The 23,282-nt window shown below is 37.3% G+C and overlaps 1 protein-coding gene across 1 annotated transcript; it reads left to right on the top strand.

Moving 5' to 3' along the window:
• The first annotated feature begins 10,080 nt into the window (after nucleotides 1–10,080).
• LOC139745240 (NEDD8-conjugating enzyme UBE2F-like) lies at nucleotides 10,081–18,916 on the top strand. Its single transcript, XM_071655646.1, has 5 exons — nucleotides 10,081–10,237; nucleotides 12,054–12,187; nucleotides 13,917–13,987; nucleotides 15,351–15,441; nucleotides 18,803–18,916. Exons 1-5 carry the CDS (start codon nucleotides 10,081–10,083, stop codon nucleotides 18,914–18,916), a joined length of 567 nt encoding a protein of 188 aa, XP_071511747.1.
• Nucleotides 18,917–23,282: the final 4,366 nt, after the last annotated feature.

The raw sequence follows: 23,282 nt of genomic DNA on the forward strand, positions 1-23,282 counted from the left end.
AGCTCTTCACCTTCCTCCTCCCATAGGGCCTGCATGATATACTTAGTACATACATGCACACTCGACTGACAAGAACACCCGATACAGAGATATCATTCTACCTCAGCATGCATGTAAACTTACTTACTGTTGTGTATTTATTGAGTTAATATCTATCTATTATCTAACGTCAATTCTATAATATATATATATATATATTATATTCAATGAAGTTTTTCCTTTGACTAATCCTGCATAGATTCATCTTTACATAATGTAATAATAAAAAAAATAGTTTATTCTTTTTTTAAGATGAATGTTCACAACAAAAAATAAGTCAGATATTCCATGCCCATGATCGTTACTCAGAAATCAACCAAATGATGAATCTAAAGGAATTGGCAAATAATATGCAACAATCAAGACAAAACAATTATTGAAATACATTATTTAAAAAAACAACAACAACAACAACGGCAATAAAACATTCCCATGCTATAACCACATCGGGTCAAGTTCGTTACTCCGAAGGTTCGTTATTCCAAAACACGTAAATTCCCGAGCACCTAATCTGGTGCGTTAATACGAAAAAAAAAAAGGGTTAGTTGTAATCCGAACATAATTATGTGACGTTATCCTGGTGGTTCATTAATCCGAAGGCTCGTTAATCCGAAAATGAAATAAGGTTCGTTCATCAGAAAATGTAATAAGGTTCGTAATATAAGGTTCGTTATAGATATCCGAAAAATGAAATGTAGTTCGTTAATCCGAAAATGAAAAGACGTAAGGCGCCTGAAGCCTGATTTCACTTTCGGATTAACGAACCTTCGGAATGATGAACTTTATTTCACTTTCGGAATTACAGACCATCGGAATAACGAATCTTGGAAAAGTGAACTCGTGCAATAACAAACTTTGGAGTTTTCATTTTCGGATTAATGAATATTTGGAATGAGGAACTGTAACCGAATCCCTTCCCCGTCCTCTGAGTTACCTGATGCGCACATCGGATAACCTTTATTCTTTTGTTCGATTAATAACGCTAACACAGTCACTATATTGGGTATATTTTGCTTGTTTGTGTTTTGAATGAGAAAGCAAATTCAATTCAATTCAATTCATTTTAATTCAATTCAAAATCAGACGATAATCTCCGTTCTGAGCTGTATGGTGTGAAAGTGTTTGAAATTTTATACTCATATCCTCGTGGAAATGTGATTTAATCACTTTTGATATTGATTCCGACACTATAAAACTGATATGGTATAATCTTCAAGCAAAGTTCTTTATCAATTGATATAAGTCAGATTAGCGTCCAGACATGTCACAGTCGATTCGCGCATCCCCATGTATTATTTACCATAATCTACCGCTCATCGTCAGATTGCGAACAATACAATTGATATGAGAAAAGCATACATTATCTTCCCTTAAAATTATGCAACGAGACGTGAATCCATTGTGTTCCTCTTTATGGGCAGAGATCTACTTTTGGTACATATTAGAAGTACTTGAAATATTTTCGAGTGGCGGCATCGACAATGGGATCAAAGGGAATAAGAGACCGCTGTGACTCCAGTGCTGGTGCTCTCGACATACGAAGAGATTGTGTTGTACATAATAATACAAATAATAGTGGCTACTTGTATAGCGCACAGGTCCACTTTTCAGTGCTCATGACACTTCAAAAATGAAATATATATATATATATATATATATATATATATATATATATATATGTATATGTATATGTATATACATGCATATACATGTTCAAACATGTATACAAAGAAGTAAATGGCAAACAAAAAACAAATATATACCAAATAAAGAATACAACATAAACCAATTAATGATATACGATATTGTTAATGACATGTACATACAGCAATATACAGTCCCAGTGTGACAGGAACAGATAAGTTTTCAGATTGGATTTGAATGACTCTGTAGATGACAGTTCCCAATACATATGCATATACCATAATCAAACACCACTAAATACAGGGGCGGATCCAAGAATTCCATAATTAAAGGGGAGGGGGGCTTTCCCACAGGGGGCGCACGCACCCCCCTCCATTTCGTCTTTTTATTTCTTCTGTTTTAACAAAAAAGCAAATAAAGTAGGAGGGACTCGCCCGATGCGCTACCCCTGGATTCGCCTCTGAAATATCTTAAACATGCTGAGCTATACAGATTAACAACGCAGAAATATCATTTTATTTTCTGTACACCAAATTTATGTAGGGAGGTCATGTTAATTACTTTTTGAACATCTTCAGTCCGAATGTAGGAGCATGATATTTCAGTGAACTTTATGACGCACTGCCACTGAAGGTCGTCAACCCATGATAGGGTTTTGTGCTGAACGCAAGGCGATGTGCACACACTACGTACATACTACGTACATGCTGCGTGTGGTGCAAGCAAGTTTAGAGTGTACAATCTTTGGTGCAAGAAAGCGGAATTCCACTTACTTACATTGTATCTGTGCAACTACTGCTACTGCATAGTGTGTGTGTGTGTGCATTTTCAGCTAAGATTAACCTCTGTCAGTCACTCTCTGCGGTCGCGGTCAGTCATCCAGGAGAACGCATAGCTAGCCCAGTAAATTTATTCGAAAAGTACAGATGATCGAGAGGATTTTAGGAATTCACATTCAACGTTGAATAAAGAAAGATTGTTTGTGCGTCGTTCGTAGGTAAGAATATACTTTGTTACACTGTCTAGACTCTGCTTCATGGCCGTATCAGTACACAGTAAAATTTACAGCAGATGAGATCGAGAAGTGTTTCTTCAGTCCCACCGGTACTGGTACAAGTAACGTTAAAATTTTTTATAAGTTTACTTAGCCTTCTGTTTACGTTCTAACCATTAGACTTTACAGGGCCTATTAAACGCACACGTTAGATAGATAAATTGAACACAGTGCTAAAGGGGAATGTACTTGGTCGGGATCCTCCTGAATACTTCAGTTCCACTGCACTGGAGTTTTAACACCAAAAACACCTGGAGGTGCATTCATTAACTGGAGGTCATTGTATTTAATGTAAGGTCATAACACTATTATTAAACACTAAAAAACAGTATAGTAAAGGTGTATGATATGGGCCCCTAAACCTCTTGATTGCCCACAGGCACAGAGTAGATCTACTCTACATGCACCTGTAACGTTAGCCCTGTAAACATAAAATTTACAGGACTAACGTTACAGGTGCATGTAGAGTTGACCGAAAGATCGGTCTGTATCTGTCCGTCGGGGAATGTTCCGTGGAGACTGCGTCTGGCTTCATGGATCCCCTCTGTCTACGGAGGACAGCATTAAGGGCAAAATATAAAAGAGTCCTCCGGACAGACGGATCTTTCTGTCTACATGTAGAGTAGATTTACTACCGGTAGCTTTAATACCAAATTTTCTGCACTATTGAACATTAGCAAAGTCATTTGTGCAAACTTGTTATTTCCAGACTGACGCACATATAACATGCGATTGTGAAGTAACTTTAATTTTATGTCTCACAAATTTGTAATCATTTCATTTTGCCTTTCATTTTTGCTGCACCCATTGAGCCTCTCTTGCCTTCTGTTTGTGATGTCATGATGAGTGAAGTCTGGTGAAATTTAAGTACCACAATGCCTAACCGCAGCAGCGACCCCATACGGACAAATACGTACCGTACTGTGTTACAGCGCCCCGCGACGGGGTTACACAATGCCTAACTACTTGATGTTATGCCCGTTACCTTCACGAATGCCCATAATTTACATTTAACTCTCACTAACAAGATAGGTCCTGCACAGTAACATCTCAAAGTCAGAACCTTTCAAATATGATTATAAACAAAATCTAAAATTGATGGTCATTGTTATGTGTGAAATGTTCGTGGATGGAGAGTATATTTACAAGAAAAGGTATGGGAGTACAAAAGTACACCGTGTATTTTATGAAACCTGTCTTGCTATTATGAGCTGGTGCTCCTTTTTGTGGTAAAGGTGCATGCCTTTAATATACATTGTATGTAAAGGAAGGTATTGATAATATGCTTATTTACTTACAAATTTTGTACATAGCTTTACTTGGATGTTAGACGGCAGCGACATAAACCCTCCTCCAGGTATCGCTATTCCCCTGATATAGGCTGTATTTCATATTTTAATGGGATGGCTGTTCCAGTGTTTCTCCAGAACAGCTTTGAACTGATTAACACCTGACACTCTATCTATCTGCTGTGTCTGGCAAGGGGTTCTAGTTGTTGCAACTTCAAACAGAGAAAGACGAGTGACGTAGCATTAAAATTTGGATCTCGGTTCCTCACTTTCAGTTTCATGCTGTGGTTTCTAGTTCTGGAGCAATTGTGCATTTGCATCAAGGTGCTTGATCCTGTTTATGAGCTTGTAGATTTGGAGAACCTCGGCTCCTTGTATCCTGTATGCAAGCGTCTCCAAACCCAGGGCTTTTAGGCTGCGTTCATGCAAAACTAGAATTGTGTTCCTAAATGTGTTTAGTTGCTTTGCGTTCATGCGATTTTTCCATTTAAACGGATTTCAAAACGCCGATCTGAAACGCGGAAGAAAAGGCGTTTTGAATCACGATTCTGCCAGAATCACAATCGCATAAACGGCATGAACACAACTGAGATTTCAATCATGATTCTATGACGTCATTGTGCGCTGTGCGCATGTGTGTCTCACTGGGTATCCCAGAGCTTCTGGTTCTGTTCGCGCGCTTGTGCACTTCTTACGAGCCATGTGTTTCGCTTGTGCACGTCTTACGAGCCATGTGTTTCGGTACCATACCTGCACTAGTTTGTTTACACCAATGCCATACATTCATTCTATGCTAGTATCTAGCTGTTTATTATGATAATACAAACTTGTAATTACTCTCCGATTGAGTTGATGATAGTAATGACTGCAGCTGTTCTACCAAAGGAAACAATTAGACAGACGGAGAATTAAGATTATTCCTCGATCTGTGGGCAGAGCCTGAATGCCACAGCGAATTTGGAAGGGATTCACCAAATAAAAACGTATACAATAAACTCACTGATCAGTTGGCAGAAGAAGAATTTAACAGGAGGTCAGGTTCAAGTCGCAGAGACAAGGACAAACTGCGCAGTGCGCTGCGCAATGGCAGATGATGAGCTGAGCCAGAATCAGCGTTGACGAAAGCCCGCATGAACGCTCTTCCGCGGAGACCGTGATTTGAAACGCCGTTTTGAATCATGATTCATGTTTGTGATTCTGGCTACGAAATTCGCATGAACGCACCCTTAGTCTCTCTGGATACTCCAGGTGGCGATTATGTGGAAGTTGGCATGTGGCTCTTTGCTGTGCAAGTTTCTCTATTAAACAAGCTCTTATCTTTTTATCTCTTCAGAATACTGTACAACGTAGTTCAGTGTTGGCTTTCTTGGTTAAATCTTGGCTACATTGTCAGAGAAAGATTAAGGTATTTCAGCTAACTTTACTGTTAATAGTTATTGACAACATTTACAAAAGGCATTAGACAGGTGTTGAGGGATGCAGGTAAATATGTGCAGAAAACCAAACATGAAATGATTAGAAATATTTGATGCATATTTTGATCAAGAAATTTCTGAATTTGTGATGTGTGAAGACCCATTTACAATGGCCAAAGTCATCATGGACGCAGAAACAGAATTGGATGTCAGGGCAAGTCCACCTTCATAGACATGTGAATTGAGTGAATGCAGCAATATTAGTAGAACACGTCAGTGAGAGTTTGAGGAAAATTGGACAATCCGCTCAAACGTTATGAATTTTTGAAGTTTCTGCTCAGTCACTGCTGAATGAGAAGACTACCAAAGCTTGTGATGTCATGCGTAGAACATGTAAAAAAATATAAAGAAAATGAAACATATTTTCACTTTTCTCGCATAATATATTAAACGCTTGACTTGCCTCTTTCAGAAGGCGCAGGGGAAATAATATTACCCTTAACATGTACACATGTATACATGTACAATACATGTACAGTGTACATGTACCATAGTATACGTCTGTGACAAGTCAAGGAAATATGCACTTTTTTTCCAAAAATAAAATTTGATGAAATTCTCGTTATATTTTCCTTATGTCGTTCTGCGCATGTGACATTCAGTATTATGATGATAGTTCATACCACAGAGTACTGAGTAATAAGTGGAAAGAATGAAATAAACATGGCCATACTATAATATTACCATTTTTTCATACCGGGCACTTCTCCGTGGAGTGTATTAAATCATAGATGGCGTATTCTTGACCACAAAGATGTCAAACAAGATCTAAGCCAGGGCTCGACCTTAGCAGTGGCCCGGGGCCACTAAAAATTATTGTTAGGCCACTTGATTTATCTTTTGTTGGCCCAATTGGGCAACTAATGCAAGATTCAAAATGGATCGTTATTTTTGCTTTTATTTTGAGCCACTACATTGTGTATTTTAAGCCACTGAAACTTTGGATTAAACAATTTTAGTGGCCCAAGCAGGCCACCAGATAAAAAGTTAGTGGTGAGCCCAGTCTAAGCATATAATGTTCTCCTATGTAGATACTTCTTTATTTACACCAGCCATTTATAAAATCTCATATTTGGTAAATCTCTGTTCTTCATAACCATCTGTCTAGTTATCAAAATACTTGAAGTGAATGGAAAAAAAAAAAAAGTGTGTCATGTGGACATTAGTGAATGATATCAACAAGGAAACAGACACCTGATACTACAGTCACAGGGAATGAAGCTCTTGTTTTCATTGTCACAATATAGTGCAGCAAATGAGTATCCAGGGGTTGTTTTTCCTCTCTGTGTGTGTTTTTTTTAATTCAACACACAGACAGTGCACACAGCATTCGTGTGAGCCATGCATTCTGACAATACTGAATATCAGCTAGACAAATTAAACACCAGTGAATGCATTTTCAAGTGGGGGGACTTTTAGAAAAATGTTGATTTTTCAGAATGTTGCTGTCAGTCCAAATAAACATGTCATGTGTACAAAGTGAAATTCAAGAGTAGTTAAGCAAATATATAGAGTTGACTTTTATAAAATTACAAGTAACTGATTAAAAAAAATATACATGTCCAGTGGATAATATGAGTACCGCGGTACACGAATACAGGAATACTGGGGACTTCCACAAGCAGGTCCCTGTGATATAGGTTTAATAGATTACCGGTAACCATTTGGGTACCACTGTCTCAAAGTACATTATCTTGGATCTTACATAATATAGACAGATTGCCTGTGGGAATGGCTGTAATTGATCCTAATACTGTTTACACTTTCCAGACATCCACTTTGGTTAAATGTTAAGAATACTGTTCACAGTTTACTTTTGTGTACTTTGCTGTAAATGAAGATGAGTCACTGAACCACACACACTATGCATCGTATACAGTACTGTGTGCACCTTCTGATAAATATCTAGCGCGAATTAAAGAGCAACCAGTACAAAAGTAACTCTCATACTCAGATGAAACCAGTGCTGATCATCACATGAGAATGAGAAGGGCTTTAAAGGGTGTGTACAGTTCTGGTCGAGGTGAAGATTTAGCTTTTAACGTTTTATGAGATATTCAGAAACCACTCTATGAGATGTCAAAGAGCATGCAGTTCTAAGGGGTATCAAAAGTTTATTCGATGAAAATCGGTTTTGAAATGGCTGAGATATCCAAAAACAAGGTGAAACAAAGAGATAATAATAAAGTTGGGGCATGTCGCCTTTTATTATTAGCTCTTTTTTTGGATATCTCAGCCATTTGAAAACCAATTTTTATCAAATAAACGTTGAATCCTTCTTAAAATTACATGCTCTTTCATATTTCATAAAAGGCTTTTCATTATCTCACTTAGGAATATTAAAAACGTGAATCCTTACCTCAACCAGTACTGTACAGTCCCTTTAAGGTGCCTCAAACATTACTGCTTTAGTGGCAGCTTAACACCTTTATTATTCTCACCCGCTGATATGAGCTTCCAAACTTAAAGGGACTGTACAGTACTGGTTGAGGTGGGGATTCATGTTTTGAACATTCCTAAGTTAGATAATGAGAAACCTCTTATGAAATATGAAAGAGCATGTAATTTAAAGAAGGATTCAACGTTTATTTGATGATAATTGGTTTTCAAATGGCTGAGATATCCAAAAAAGTGATAATGATAAAAGGCGACAGGCCACGCCTTTTATTAGGATCTCCTTGTTTCACCATATTTTGGGATATCTCAGCCATTTCAAAACCGATTTTCATCTAATAAACTTTTGATACCCCTGAGAATTGCATGCTCTTTGACATCTCATAGAGTGGTTTCTGAATATCTCGCAAAATGTTAAAAGCTAAATCCTCACCTCAACCAGAACTGTACACACCCTTTAATATTGGATGTACTAGTAGATGCTTTACATACAATTGTACACACTCATTAAAGTATGATGTTGAAGCATGATGTTAATTGAATTGAATTGAATTGAATTCATTTCGATTCAATTCAATTCAATTCAATTCAATTCAATTCAACTGATGTTTTTGTTGTTGGTTGGTGACAAATGATATTGATATCTTTTCTCAAATTCATTGTGTATGTCTGTTGCTATCATCTTATGCTTAACAAGGGAAAGATTTTGTTTGTTAGTTTGTTGGTTTTTTTTTTTGGGGGGGGGGGGAGGGGTAGTTGGAGGAATTACTTTTGCATGTCTTTTGAATATCCAAAGGATGCCTAATTTTGTCCCTGATCAGAAACCTGGGTTTTAAGATTAGACTTTTGAAAAGTCACCAACCCAAACAACACAGCAAAAAATGACATTAGGGAAGGATTGCTCCTGCCAAATGCTCTTTAGTAATTGTACTGCCGCTGTACCATTGGTCACTTGAAATTCAGGTTTGCTTCCTTTTAGTTTTTTTCAGGTATCGCCATGCATTTCCTGATTATATTGTATCACAATACATAAACAAGGGAACACTGGTTTACACATTGTAGCAAACAACCACTGATTTGCATTAAACCAGCCTAATATCAAGTGTTTATGTGTAAAATGTTAATCTATTCAAACCCTGAATCTCTGACCAGGAAGGACTGTGGAGGGAAGTCTCCTATCAAATCCTTGCACACATAATGCAACAACCATATGAACAGGAATGATAGGCCTTTTTTTTTTTTTTGTTCTGCCCGAAGTTAACAGGAAGAATACCATGGTACTCTCATAAAGATGCTCTCCTTTTAGAGGCCTGTCAATTCAACAGATTGATCATTTGATGGTTGTGGTACTGTAAAAGTGGATATTTTTGCGCGATTATTTTTTCATACTCGGCCGGCTTGTTTTTAATTCTGCGGAATTAGTACTATAATTTCTGGAACACGTGGCATGCAAAAATATTTGTGTGCTTTTATTTTCACATTAGCTTCGGGTTGCGCGAAATGCAGGAAAATTTCCACACTGCAAAAATTTCCACTTTTACAGTAGTCAACTTAAGAGGCACCAACATATTTTCACTTTCTTTTGAAATGTTTGTCATTTAAAGGGATTTGTATAGTATTGGTTGAGGTGAGGATTCAGCTTTGTACTTTTTGCGAGATACTTAGAAACCACTTCATGAAATGCTAAAGAGCATATACAGTCGAGGAATTCATAGTTTATTTGATGAAAACCGGTTTTGAAATGGCCAAAATATATTAAAAAAAGACAAAGTAAAACAAAGCAATTCCAATAAAAGGTGGGTCAGGATCATTTTGTATGTCTCGGCCATTTCAAAACCAATTTTCATCATGCTCTTTCATATTTCATAAGAGGTTTCTCATTATCTAAAAAAAGAATCATTATAAAGAAATGTTGGAACCTTCAAACCCCATGTCAACCAAAACTGTACCATCCCTTTAAAAGTTGCTCTTTACAAACTTTACTTTTTTTTCAGATATTTGTCATCGATTAGAAGGTTGACCCTTCAGTGAACAGTATCCTTGCTCTGAAATTGTTTGGTAGTGTAGTTACATTTTCCTGCATTATACAAACTCATGACTTTGGCTTTTAGAGAATTGTGACCTCACATGCCGACTAAAAGAGACTCTCATTTCCTTCTATTAAATCAGATCTCTCAGACCTAAGATGATCACATTGTCCAAGAAACTGAAGGAGGATGCTGCCAGGAAGGCGGCTGGAGCCACCTCGAAGTCTTCCGACCTGAACAATGCCACCAAGAGGGTATCCATCAGAGATCGACTTCTGGTGAAAGAGGTCCCAGATATGGAGTCACATTTACCAAGTAAGTCTCCTTCTGGTACAGCTGATGTTTGTATATTACACATACAGCCTGTAGCATCAATGTTTGAGCATGGTGACATAGTGAGATCATCGAGTACTTTTTGAAAAGAAAGAAAAAACAAACAACAGTAATGCATTACTTAGAGAGTGAAGAGTAGGTTGTAGAGCCCTGTGATCACCTGAAACATTTCAGTAAAACAGGTGTTCTCTTTGTTTCCTATTTGTGTACATCCATTTTGTTTGGCATTAATATTGAAAAAAAAAAGAGTTATGTATCCTTATGATGGTAGTATATCCCTTCAAATCATCTCAATTTTGTGTGTCAGAAGAATAATAACTCCCAACATTGTGTATGAAATCTGACAGTATACACCTCAGAGATTTAAAATGTATAAAAGATTAAAATATATATATATATGCTATAGTGCAACCCCATGTTACTCGAGAATATGCTTCCCTTTGTACCGAGAATAATAGTTAGAATTTTTATGGCAGTCCAAATAAATTCACTGGAAATGTTGCTTTCTCCTCCATCATTGAGAGGTTTCCAATTTTATCATTCTGAGGAGAGGTCTGATTTACATACCTGTACCATATACCAGCTTATGAAAAGAATCAGAGTTTAGGGGTTGCAAAAGAGACACTGTATGAACTTTAACTCCACTGCTTCACTCATCGCGGTCACAATCGTATCGAAAGTATAAGGCATCAGCGTGATCGAGTACACCAGGACATGATTCATTATCACAACCTATACTTAGCTTTTACAAATCACACATTATGTATGAACTTTCTATTTCCCTGGGAATTGTGTCTCTTACATGTGAGAGCCTATGGCAACCATGCAAATATTATGTTATCCCTTGATGGGAAGAGGAATAAGAAGAAGCAAAAATGATATTTGAATCAGTGGGTAGACCTAATGTAGTGATGGATCAGAAATGCTTTTAAAGGAGGTGGTGGTATTACAACAAGTGTGGAAAACAGATCTGACAGGTTGTCTTAAATGTGTTAGATCTCATTCGCAGAAATCTGCCACCTTTGAGCAAGTTTTTTCCCTCCTCTGTTTTGTGTAAATGATTACTGATGCATGCCTCAGTATTTGCTTGCTGTTTGCCATGCTTTTGCTGAAGGCAATGGTTTCTTACATATTTGCTGCATAACTTACAAATTGTACATGAACCCTCTTCCATCGTAGACTGACATCAGTAGCTGTGGATAGAATTTAGTTATAAATATATGAAGACTCTCAATTTGACAAAACGATGTAGAGGTAACTATCATACCTAGATTTTCAAAGCTTCAAAGGATGATTGCTTCAAACTTTCTTGCGTGTACAAGTCATACTGGCACTGAAAAAATATCTAGAAAATAGCTGCCATGGAGGGATACCAGTTGACTGACACATGGTCGGGGTTTATTTCAGTCATTTGTGATGTATTGATAACGCAAATAGAATAATTCCAAGAACCTATACCTAAGCCAGGATTGGTATGTGGTGCTTTATGGCTGTATATCTTTCATGAAAAACCTGGGCTCTCATTTCATGTAAGGTACATGTAAGGTGTAGGTTTGACCTTAGATCAAAGCATTCAAGCTCAAGAGCGCTGGGTGCTTCCTAAATTTGATGAGAGCTGCCTATAAGCACAGACACAGAATCAGAATGTCAAATTATCTGTCAAATATATATATATATTCATAATTTATGTCATAACTGTAATGTACTATTATTGTTAACAATATACTGGGCATACCTTGTATATACAAGTGTAGATACACATGCCATACAATATTTGTTTGTATGTGGTCATTTTCAGAGTCCTGTAAAGTCAGCTTCCCAGATGTCCATCAACTCCACCACTGCTTCCTTACTATATGTCCAGAGGAAGGCTACTGGAAAGGGGGCAGATTTAAATTTGAGCTCAATGTACCTGAAGAATACAACATAGTGGTGAGTATGTGGGCCCGCAGTGTGTGTGTGTACACTCTTCTCTTCTTTGGTATTGGCAGTGGCATGTGTCAAGTTTTTGAACAAACAATATCCAAATTCTTGCATTGCGAACAGAATCTCAGTATAAAGCAGTTTTCTATCAACTAATGTTGCAGAAAACAAAACTACTGCCCCAGTGTTTGTTTGCTTTTTATTTGTTTTTGTTTTTGTTTTTTTGGTTTTTTTTTGCATAACAGGTGATCAAAGAGAGCTACAATGTATCTACATTATGATTTGAATTATCAATTATGCAACATGTCACATATCAATGCAGGGCTCGACATTAGCAGTGGATCAGTGGTCCAGGGCCACCAGAATTTAGCCCGTTGAGGACGTGTCCTGAGTATATTCGGGCAGGTGTCTGTGGGAAATGCATGTTGTACCAAATCAGTCCGTCAGCAACGGGTTAATGTCGGGCCACCAAATTTTTCTTTTGGTGGCCCGATCAGACACTTAAGATTCAAAATGGATGGTTATGTTTCTGTTTATTTTGGGCCCCTACATTTCTATTTCTTGTCACCATAATTTCAGATTTAAAGATTTAAGTGGCCTGAATGGGCCACCAGAGAAAAAAGTCAGTGTCGAGCCTTGCATTCATTGTATAGACTAGCAGTGTGAAACCAAGGAGGTTCGAGAAATGGAGTCACAACAGTCTTATTCGCTTTGATCCCATGCTCGAAGCCGCCACTCAGAAATATTTGAAGTATGTGTCAAACTGGATCTGCCGCTCAGATGCGAAGACAATTGACTCGTGTCTCATTGCATAATCACCAGCCACTTTCCAAGGAAGATATGTCTTTGTGATGGTTATTACTTTTCGCTATCCCTACTTACAAACAATGGGCGGTAGACAATGGTAAAGGCATGAGGGTGCGCGAATAGAAATTGCTCAAATATTGCTTAAATTGATACCAAAATTACTCGACTGTACGTGTCTGTACGCTAATCTGACATATTAATTTATAAAGAACTATACTTGAAGATGATACCATATTAGTTTCATTTGGCGGAAATAAGGAGAAAAGTGATAAAACCGGCTTTCCATGAGGGTAAAATTTCAAACACTTTCACAAAGTACAGCTCAGATTTATACTTTTGCACATATTTTCGAACGGAATTGACTTTTGTTTTATATGCTTTATCATTAGGTGAAATTTAATTGCATTTGATATATAAACGAGCAGCATATACCCGATATTATGTTAGCGTTAAAAGTGAATCTTCAGACTGCTCAGAAAGATGGCGGCTTCAAGCATTGAACATCAAAGGCACAAATGTACCTGTGGAATTCTTTTGTCCATCCATAGAAAACTGACAGCTGATTGAATAATTATAGTCAGTTGCAACTCCATCTCTCGAACCTCCTTGGTGAAACAACATTGCCCATATTTGTATGAAACTGTAAATGCTTCAAAATAATCAACCCATATGGGTTAACAAGGCTTAAATGATCATTCTTCTATTAACTCATACATGTAGTTTTCATAATAGGATTTATTTGGTCCTAAAGTATTTTTTGGCCTAAACCTTTCTCTCACCTACAGTTTTTTCTTGTCTCCTTTTTTTCCACAATTATACTTCCCATGATATTCAGTGTTTTATTTGCATCTACAGTGTATGTTGAAATGTCTGTGATGAAATTGGACCTTTTTCTCTCTTTCTTCATTGCCTCTCCCATTTCACCATACAGCCTCCAAGGGTCAGATGTAAGACGAAAATATGGCATCCCAACATCACTGAAGAGGGTCAGATCTGTCTCAGGTAGAACCAGATAATACCTCTCGGTCTGTCCGTATGGGTTGGTCAGTTTGGTGGTGTATAGACCGATCGGACGTGGCAGAGCATCCGCTTTTAAGTGTGGTGTCTCAGTTGCACATGTGTATGCTGAGTGCATGATATATATTGCGGCAGGCGCAAGCTGGTTGCTGTATTCCGGTATATCATGCATTAGCCATACACATGCACACATTGGACACTGCAGCAGTGGCAGATTTTGCTGTCATATCGGATCACTCTATAAGAATTGTAATCACATCGTTCTGGGGTTCATATACATCTGTCAGCATTAGTAGAAAGAATGCAAAACAAAACGAAGCCGAAATCCTAAAGAAGTAATTGCCTGATGTGCTTGTCAAGCAGAGGGACCTTGTGTATCAAAAGAAAGAGAGCTACCACAACATGATATGGGTCAGGATTGCCTAACAACTCTCCTTCATCAACAGGATACAGCATAGGCCAAAAGAGCAGCAAATGACATTGAGAAAAAAACAAAAACAAACATGATTGCATGGTTCAGTCTGCCAAGACATCTGTTTAGGAAATGTATATACCTATGAGATGCTGACTTCTGGGTTACTGCTTCACAAAAATCTAGAGGGATACTGTAAAAGTGGATATTTTCATGCTTTGCCGGGTAAGATGAGTTTCACAGGTATTTAATTATGTGGAATCAAGACATGAACAACTGGAACATATAAGGAGCAGAACTATTTGTGTATATATATTTTTGTGCTGGTTTCTGGTTGCACGAAATACGCAAAAATTCTAACACCTCGAAAATTTCCACTTTTACAGTATTCTAAAAAGTATGCAAGAACCTTGTTCATAACCCGTTGAGGACAGACTGATTTTGCTATAACATGCATTTCCCATAGACACTTGCCCAAGTTTTGTCAGGACTCATCTCCAACAGATTAATATCTTCTTCTCCATTTGCATTGCTCTGATGTGTCAGCAGATTGATAAACCTTTAGAGGTTTCCCTTTTCGTGTGTCAGTGTAGTGTAATGATTTGTTGTGCATTTCCATACTTTCATCAATTTAGACAATATTGTCATCAAATTTTGTTTCAATTCCCCCTCCTTATTACTTCTGGTAGTATAATTTGGGATATGTCACCTTGTTTGTGCATAGACTCAAAAGGAAGTTCTTGTGTGAATGCACATAGCCGACTGGTAATGCAAACAATATGAAAGCTTGGTTAATCATGTTAATTGAGTGAACAAGTTGATGATGCATATGCATGACATTATCATTCATTAGTCCTCATTTTCTGTGTGTCTGTCTGCCTCTCTCACACTGTATATATTTCCCTCTCTCTTTTTTCTCGCTCTGTCTCTCTCTAGTCTTCTTCGAGAACACTCTATGGATGGAACAGGCTGGGCACCCACCAGGACACTAAAAGACGTCGCCTGGGGACTTAACTCACTCTTTACAGTAAGTATTAAAGAGGAAATCCAGCGCCAAAATAAATAAACTAAAAAAAAAAAAAAAAAACATTTTTAAGTTCTCCACAAAACTTTCAAAAAATGACAAAACTTGGATAAGAAATAAGGAAGATGTGACATTTTCAAATTTCACATTTTTTCAAAAAACATTTCTTGACCAGTCCTTATGCATATGCAAATGAGCGAGTTAATGGTATCATGCAACTGTAATTTTTGTCGAGCCCACCGGAGGTGCGGAGAGACTAAGGGATCGCCTGCGGCGTCTTGTCCGTCCGTCGTCCGTCCGTCCGTCGTCCATCCGTAACGCTACAAAAACTTGAATAACTATCTACTGAGGACTTCAATTTCAATCAAACTGAGAGGGAAGAGTGGTTATGCAAAATTAAACATTTTACCAAACATGAAGTACACCTCAAGGTCAAAGGTCACAGGCAGAGGTCAATGAACTTTAGGGCCCAATGTTAAGTTTTTATGGCACGTTTTGATTATGGCTCATAACTTTTGTTCCCTATGTCCGTTTGTGACCGAACTTGGATAGTAGATGTCCCTTGGGGAGTTGAAGGTCATCACAAGGTCAAAGGTCACAGACAGGGGTCAACGAACTTTAACCCTAACCAGGCCAGGCTCTCCCCCCCGGAGATCTCGGCCGTCGCTCGTGCAATCGCCATGAAAATTGGCACATACATTACCTGTGGCATAATCTACCAAACTATTAAAAAAAGAAAATGAAAATTTTCATCATAATGATTAATTATGTTAATATATGCATAAAATCATACTTTTTGCTCTAAATCAGAAATTAAAGCTCCTAGAATCCTAATTTTTGGTGATAACATTCTTTGTAGCATTCCTAACAATGTACACAAAAAAAAAAAATCTGGTATCAAAATCAATTTCTTATGTATTTTATTGTTTTATGATTTTCTTATGTATTTCTCTGTTTTTTCGACCTTTTGTTTTATCATTTTTTTCCTCATAATTTATGACAGAACCCATTTCAGGCATAATTATGCTAAAATCAATTAGTTTCAGCGTATGAAAGTGAAAATAATCATATCTTTATGAATAAGAAGAGAAAACTCCATTTGCATAGACTTTATACACAAAATCACGTTTTAGAGCCATTTTTGGTCTGATAGGCATGTATAAAAGGTCGCGCAGCGTCGTAACGGTATGTGCAATTTTCGCAAAAATGGTGTCAAAAGATGCACAAGACTTGGAAGTAAAAAGTCAGTGAACGGCGTGGTCAAAAAATTTCGCGCTGCGGAGTAGTCGCGAAAAATGTCGAGGGGGGGGTTGATTCAACCCCCCCTGGCCTTTTTAGGGTTAAGGGCCCAATGTTTAGTTTTTACAGGGCGTTTCGATTATGGCTCATAACTTTTGATCCCTATGTCCGTTTGTGACCAAGCTTGGATGGTAGATGTCCCTTTTGAAGTTGGAGTTCATCACAAGGTCAAAGGGCACAGACAGGGGTCAACGAACGTTTAGGGCCCAATGTAAATTTTTTACGGCGCGTTTCGATTATGGTTCATAACTTTTGATACCTGTCTGTTTGTGACCAAACTTGGCTGGTAAATGTCCCTTGGGGATTTGAAGGTCACCACAAGGTCAAAGGTCATAGGCGGGGTCAATGAACTTCCAGGAGTTAGAAAATATAAATTTCTTCAACGCGAATGGGCAAAACACATTTTGGCACTTGCCTTGTTCATGTATGTTGGATATGAAATTTGGAAAATTTGTTATTTTTAAATAGGTAGGCCCTAATTAAGGTAAAAGCATATTCCCATACCAGAATATATCAGAGGTAACATTTTTTCTTTTTTATTTTGGGTGGTTTTATGGCAATTTTTATACTTAAACAGCTGAAATAATGTGAGAGCATGACATCATCAACTTCCTGATTTGATCAAGAAGTGTTTTCTGAAAAATGTTGAAATTTCAGAATGTCATAACTTATTTCTTATCTGATTTTGATCATTTTTGCACTATTCTAGAGGGATTTTTTATTTGATATCTTTCTTATAAAATTGAACACATTTTGGAGTGGATTTCTCCTTTAAAGGACAAGTTCACCTTCATAAACATAAGGATTGAGAGAATGCAACAATATCAGTAGAACACATCAGTGAAAGTTTGAGGAAAATTGGACAATCGATGCAAAAGTTATGAATTTTTAAAATTTTTGTGTTGGAACCGCTGGATGAGGAGACTACTACAGCTTGTGAGTCATATGCGTACAACAGTATAAAGAAAATGTAAAGAAAATTCAACATATTTTCACTTTTTTCGCATAATAAAAGAGCACTTGACTTGCCTCTTTCTAAAGGCAGGGGGAATAATATTACCCATAACATATGTTGGTAACAAGTCAGGGGATGCGTACTTTTTTCAAAAGATGAAATTTTGTTAAATTCTCTTTATATTTTCCTTATATTGTTGTACGCATGTGACATCTAAGTTATTCACACACTGCAGTAGTCTTCTCATCCAGCAGTTACTGCACAAAAACTTCAAAAGTTCATAACTTTTGAACGGATTGTCCGATTTTCCTCAAACTTTCAATGATGTGTTTTACTAATATTGCTACATTCTCTCAATCCTTATGTTTATGATGGTGAACTTGTCCTTTAATGAGTTCATGAATAGGCCTTGAGATATTATTTGAACAGCAGTCACATACTGTAAAGCAACATATTTTTGCATGCATGATATTTTTTGCCAAATTTGCAAGGAGTCAAGATTCACAAAGTTAAAATGCACATGAAAGTTCTTGGTTACACTATACATCATTGAATGCCAGTGGCAGTTTGCGAAATTTTAAGATACGATAAGGGCCATTGGCGACAATTCACGCTGCAAACATTTCTGGTTTTACAGTACTGTTTTCTGCTTTGGCATGAGCTGCATTTAGACTGATGTGCCAATTACAGCATCAGCATAAAGCATTATTGGCCAAGCTTGAAACACAGTTTTCCCCAGTGATTGAGGCATAATCATTTGTTGCTGTATTGGGGGTTTGTTGTTTTTTCCGCTTTTTCACATATCCTACTGCAAATGCAAAGACAAATATTTCCCTTTCCTGTTTGCTGGTGCATACCACAAGTCAGGCTGAATCTAGAGTGCATCATGAAGGTCAGTTTTGGTTCTAAATTGAAGTAAAAACCACCACAAAGTAACAGAACGGGATTTTATGAGAAATAGAGGGATCAGTATGTCTATTTAAGATCTCTGTGATGATATCGGAGCTGTAAGTGTCCTTGTTACGATGGCTACATAATCTTAGCTTCTTTTCATGTTATTGGTTCCCTTGCTGTTATGTGGTCTATGTGTGTCCACTTCTCTTCATGCAGGACCTGCTAAATTTTGATGATCCCCTGAACATCGAGGCAGCTGATCTTTATCTTCGAGACAAGCGAAGTTTTGAGCTCAAAGTCCAACAATTTGTCGGGAATTATGCCAGATGACACTGTCTCCCAAATTGTGCAACCTTTTTATTTTAGATATGTAATTAAGAGGAAATATACTTGTGTGAGGATTTACATATTGTAAAGCAGATCTAATTTATTACACATGTAGATAAATCTTGCATTACATTTCAGTGACGTGAGGCATCATTAAAACTGAGTTGTAACGAAGAGGTTTTAGCATGATACTAAGTATTTGGGTATATTTTGAGAAATGGTGTCTTCATTTTTTGTGGAACTCTCACACGTGATGTGTCTTACCAGCTGGTCCTGTCTGACTTGGATTGGAAAAATATCTATAGTGCTGAATCTGGTTTCAGGCTACGAGGGATATCTGTGGTTTTCAGTTGTCCATGTAATCAATATGAAAATCTACAAGTCACACCATCGAGCTACATTTTCTAGATAAATACGCATTTCATTCAAAGGGATACTTTCATTGTTCACACCTCATACATTTTCAAAGTTTAAGAACAGTTCCTCATGAATAAGCTTAGTTTCAATGTCACTGCATTCTGCAATTTTGTCCACGTAAAAGAAAAAAAAAGACATGTCAAAGGGTATTACAGGGGGAAAAAAACAAGCAAAACAAAACACTGGAATCAATGGTCCTGGGATGTAAATTCACGACAAAGATTTTTTGTAATAAGGTTATACAAAAATGATGGAATGGTTCTACTATTTGAAGAATGTGCTACTTCATGTTGTGGTTACATCTTGAACACCACTTAGACATAATTCAAAGAAAGAAGAACAGTCTGTGAATGACTGCACTGTAGTTGCTCTTACTTTTTGCTACTGTATCAAGCCATTACATGTATTCATGTATAAACAGGATGGGGAAAGAAAGTGAATTTTGTTTTTGTACAGTATTTTGATAAAAGTAAACTGATTATCAAAAGTAACTGATATCAAGATTTCGTGTGATGAAATATAAGAATTCATAGTTTTCATTTCTTACTCATATGATGGACAGGGCAGGACAGGAGTTGATGTAACCAGTTATGGATATCAGCTGTGTAGAATATCCTGACCGTTTTTATACTTGAAACACTTGATCATCAGCACAGAGCATAAATGTTTGTTGTATTGTATAAATGGCATCCCCTGTTGGCATGTCATACCGAAAGTGTAAGCAGATGTGCCAGACCTGTTGGTCATGGCATGTTTGCATGTGATGAAACTCTTGTGACCAAGGCTAAGATGGCATGCCGTGTAAGTGGCTGAACTGTGTGTGCTGCCATCTTGAGTTTAACTTGATTAAGTGTGACATGTCAATGACTTCCTTGAGACATTTGTAAACTAATTTGACATAAACTGCTTTTCATGCAAATTGACTTCAAAGCTGTCTCCCACCCCACCCCCCTTGCTACAAAGTGCATTTCACGTTGGCAAGACAAAGAGGGGGAAAAAAACAACAACAGATGTAGCAATCCTTTTTCTCTAAAACATTTTCCTAAACCACTGTGCAGTAAATTGAGAGCACGTATGTGAAAGAGGGCAAATGTTATGGAAAAAATCATTAGAGGTGGCGATGATTTCAACTCTTAAAACAATTCAGTTATGTACCAGTGTGTCTTGTGTAGGAAGACATATGGCCACTCAGAGGGGTTTCGCTATTATGTTTGAACTCATGTATAGACATCATGAAGATGGATCAGGATTGTTTTTCTTTCCTTTTTCTTTTTTCTTTTTTTTTTCTTTTTTGTGGCAAGTGTAGTGCAAAGATATGTATGCTATTCAATTCTGTATATTTTGACTGGTATGCAGGTATGAATAACATTTTCATTTCCTGGAAAGTGCTTGCCATAATCATATTTGTCATGAAATGACATTTTTGTTTGTTTATTTTCCCAAGTCCATTTTTGTTTGTTTATTTTCCCCCCTTTTTTTTAAGCGCGGGATGAAATGTGCAAAGCAATGCCTTCAGGTTTGCAGAAAGTTGATTATGATTATGTCATTTAAAGAGGGGGAGAATATTTTGTGCAATCTTATTAGCATCGTGGCTAAATGGGAAATACAGCAACGACTGTGCCTTATGTTTTACAGCCAGTATACCACAGTCTGATGAATCTAGTCTGCCTTTTTGAACCATCTTCGGCACTATGGATGAGCAGCTTTTATGATAACATCAAAAATATATTTCACAGTGCTTATATTCTGTAATAAAAGATAAAACTGCTGTAACACCATGCTAACTGATAACCATCAACTATGATCAATTATTGTGATATATCATCGGTACGTTATGACATCATCAACAAAGATGTATGCATTAGGCTTTCTTCCATCTAGTATTACTAACCTATAAACTGCTGCACACTGTATGTACTGCTCTCTCATTGAACATAGTACAGGGAATTAGATATGTACTGATTCTTGGGTATCCCTTGTTTTAAGAAAGATTATGGAAATATCTACAGTGTATGTATAGCTGGGACGTGCGCCGTGAATTGATGCCGTGCATTTACCCTGAAAATGTCAAAACTGTATTTGTCCATGTATGCTTAATGACAGGTCAGGTTACATGGGTAGTTTGTTTCACAATCATAAACATACACATTATCATGAAAAGTGATAATAAAGAAATACACTATGTACTGAGAGGCTCTCAGTGAATTTTTTAGACTCCGATGTCTCAAGAATAGCATTATTTTCTGTCACCAATGAATTCATGATTTTAATAGTGTCCCAAAATGGTGCTTGATCTATTTGTTTTATATCCCTGCAATGAATCTTATGATAAAAGGTAGTGAAATTATACAAAAAACATGAATATTTCAGTGCAGATGATCAGTGTGCAATGATGGTGTACAGTGATGATGTGCGAGACCAATACTGATGACACTTGACAGTATGCTATCAAGGAAACAACATGGATCGATCCCATATGTATGAAGACATTCATCTATTTGTGCACTAATTGTGCCCTATACCACGAGTGTTGTGAGGTATAGTGCAATTTTCTTCATTGGCACTTTGTTTTCAGCAGCTTGCAGTGTTATGTTTGGTCACATGTTGCTATGTAGATCGATTACTGATGAGGATTCCATTAATGAGGAGTATAAAAACAGATGTATGATTATAAAAGCAAAGTTATACTAATGTACCGGTAAGCAGAACACCCAGGCTGCCTCTTAAAGACTTGGTGACCACAAGAAGCGAATGGACCGCTAACACCATGGGTCCAGTCTTTGGGTTGTGATGAGATACAAGATAACCTTGCATTAAAAATATATATGTATGTATGTATGTATGTATGTATGTATGTATGTATGTGCTGACATCTGTTGGCTGTGTATACTTACATCACAAAGTGTTGCATAAAGACTCTCATCCATATATTTTTTCTGTTTCATCTGCACACAAAACAAACAGTATCATATAATTTAATTTTTGTTTTTATTTCGGGAGGGGGGATGTGGGGGTTCTTGATTATATGGCATGGCGTAACATGCAGGAATTGTGCTTATTATTGCCTATAATTGTGCGGTGTTAATATTTATATCTTTCATATATGAGAGAAGAATTATGGTGTACCGACATGTGTAAAAACCCTTTAAAGCTAACCAACAGCACTGTAATGATTTGTTACCAATGGTGCTGTGGACATCAGTATTTTCTTAGATTTGCTCTATTGTTGCTCGTATTGCTGAAAGTCATAGGAATCCAATCATTTATATTTCATGTGTGTACACAGAATTATGATATATAGAAGCCAACTGCACATCTGTTTGAAAATGACTAGATATACTGTTGACTAAAAGCCCACTAAGACAAATTTCAGAATGCCACATGTTGGATATTATTTTCATCCAAAGAGGTTATCATGTACGATTAGGTACTAGAGTGTTTACTCGCCACATGCCCTGTATGACTGCTCTGCGAGTGCGCAGAGTGATGCGAGGCGTGTGGATTACCCCTCACAGCAGACAGTGCACCTTGCTAGCATATGAGCAGTCAAGGAGCAGCGAAATCAAGAAGTGTGGACTCGCCTAAGAGTTTAAAAGTTCAAGTACACCCTGTACAATTGTTCTATGAGCATGCAGAGCACACATGCATGAAGTGAAGTTCACCATTACTAAATAGGGCATTCCAACCCTCTGTGTGATCACAGACATATTACATAGTCCGCCCTCTATAGGCGGCAAGTATATAACCTCTTTGTTTTCAACATAGTACAGCAAGGATCAGGATAACACTTTTGTCATTTAAGCATTTGGAAGCACAGTAATATTTTCAACTTATTTGCTGAAGTTCTGTTACATCAGAGTCGCACAAGAGTACTGTAAGTAGAAACAAAACAAATGAAACAAAACAATTAAGTGCACCTCATGAGTATTGGTAGTACATACATTATATTTCA

The sequence above is a fragment of the Diadema antillarum genome, unplaced genomic scaffold, assembly GCF_040938485.1.
Source record: "Diadema antillarum isolate AM-2024a unplaced genomic scaffold, OU_Dant_1.0 seq00001244_RagTag, whole genome shotgun sequence".
Taxonomy (NCBI): domain Eukaryota; kingdom Metazoa; phylum Echinodermata; class Echinoidea; order Diadematoida; family Diadematidae; genus Diadema; species Diadema antillarum.